A 1,933-nucleotide genomic window follows, 5' to 3' on the forward strand; every position below is an offset into this window, starting at 1 on the left:
GTGCCAGACCTTGTCATCCCCTCAAGCCATCGCCTCCGGACACGTTCCCCTCTTTGGTATATAGAGCAAATCTCTGGAGAACTCCTGCGGGCCTGAACTATTCCATGGAAGGAACTGGATGCCATGGGCTTTCTCTGCAGGCTGGGCAAGTGTGTGGGTACTGGAGCAAGGTGACAAGCCCTGTGTCCCCAGGGAATGGTGCTTCCACTGACAGGACATTAAAGCAGAATGGACACTCCCACCATAGAACGCAAGTTCAGAAGCCCCAAAAGACTGGGAAAATGCAGATCCCTTGTTTCAGTGAGTGGCTCCAGCCAGCAGGGATGTGGGTGGCACGGGGTCAGTTTGCTGTAAGTTAGTGCAATCTCGGGCTGGGCTCCCAGCCTGGTGCAGTGACTCCCCAGGATGTGACACTGTCCTTTGGTTTGCTTTGGGATTAGCTCCAAGTTAGCGTTGAGATAAGCTAAGGTCTGTCTGGGATCTGTACAGGTAAGGCAAGAGGCAGGACCTGCGGGCTCACATGGTCCATGCGAACCTTTCCCGATGCTCAGGTCCTTTCAGGAGCCACAAAGCCACTTTGGTGAGCTTGCTCGGACACCGGGATGAGTTTGGAGGGGGAGAGGCTGCTGATGGCTTCAACAGCACTCCCAGGATCAGGACAGTCACATGGGGAAGGAATTTTAAAAAGCCAAAAACACGCAAGAAAAGCGTTTGCCACTTCCCCCTCTGGCTTCTTCCCACTGCAGACACACGGGGATAAGCAGGGTCTGTAAATGACATTACAGGAAACAAACTGGGAAGAAAGAGAAAATCCAGGGCCCCCTGAGCCAACAGAGGAAGAGCAACACTCAGAAGAGAAGAGGAAACGGTTTCCCCCAGCAGAGCCCACTTTGTGAGCTCCAAGCTTCCAAGCAACAAGGGCTGGTGAGTGCTGGGCATTGGAATGGGGCATAAAATCCTGTGGGTTCGGTCAGGACACCTGGGACAGGACCAGCTCTAACCCTACACTGTGGTGTGACACCTGCCACCTTGCCAGCTCCCTCTGCTCCACCCTGGAGCAGGCTCCAAGCCCCAGCCTAGGTGGTGAATCACAGAGCAGCAAGGTGAGGGGAGGGAAAAGACAGGGGACAACAGGGGTCACCTCTTCCCCTGGTGGAGCAACACCTATCCAAGCATGACACAATGCCACTCTGCACACCCAGGCAGCTCCCAAAGCTGCATTTTGAAGCTCTCACCATGGAAATCCTCAGAGTCTGTCCTGCGGGACCAAGGAGACTCTCCTATGCTCTGCCAAGAACTGGGCTCAGTTCAGGGCCCGAAAACCCCCGACTGTCCCAGCCAGACTCCACAAACACTGCACTGACACATCCCTCCTGCACCTTGGCGCCGTTCCCCCAGCCATGCCTCTGCACTGCTTCCTGGCTTTTATCCCCTGCAAACCCTCCCATTAGATGCAGCTCTACATACATATATAGATATAGATTTACTTATGCAAATCCCTATATCTATATACATATATTTATTTTTTTAACGTATATATTTTCATTTATGCTTTTAATGAAGTGCTGTGCTTTCAGCTGCTGCCTCCCCCTCCAGGGGCTCCGCTCCTCGCACGCTCCCAGTCCCAAGGCGGAGCGCTGGGCGCTCCCACCTGCAGCAGCATGAGGTGGGTGACAGTGCACAGGTGTCCCAGGCCATGGCGGGCACTCCGGTGCCGCCCGCTCCGAGCCAAGGCTGCGCTACTGTGGGTTCTTCAGGATGCGCCCGTGCCTGAAGTCGTAGACGTGACGACAGAGGAAAACCAGCTCGGGGTCCGTGTCCTCGGGCACCTTGCGGTGCAAAGGGGTGGAATACTCCTCCGAGGGAGGAACCATGATGGTTTTCCTGCCCGGGATCCCTTCGACTCGACGCTTTGCCAAGGCACAAAATCTGC

General features: G+C 55.0%; 1 protein-coding gene across 2 annotated transcripts in view; it reads right to left on the reverse strand.

Moving 5' to 3' along the window:
• Nucleotides 1-6: 6 nt before the first annotated feature.
• The window catches only part of BAHD1 (bromo adjacent homology domain containing 1), a 14,138-nt gene continuing 12,211 nt past the window's right edge, over nt 7-1,933 (reverse strand). For both annotated transcript variants that reach the window (XM_014309291.2, XM_031061571.1), the window contains exon 6: nt 7-1,929. In XM_014309291.2, the coding sequence (XP_014164766.1) occupies nt 1,740-1,929 (190 nt within the window). In that variant the 3' untranslated portion in view covers nt 7-1,739. The remainder of the gene's footprint in view (nt 1,930-1,933) is intronic.

This window comes from Geospiza fortis, unplaced genomic scaffold (genome assembly GCF_000277835.1).
Source record: "Geospiza fortis unplaced genomic scaffold, GeoFor_1.0 scaffold450, whole genome shotgun sequence".
NCBI lineage: Eukaryota > Metazoa > Chordata > Aves > Passeriformes > Thraupidae > Geospiza > Geospiza fortis.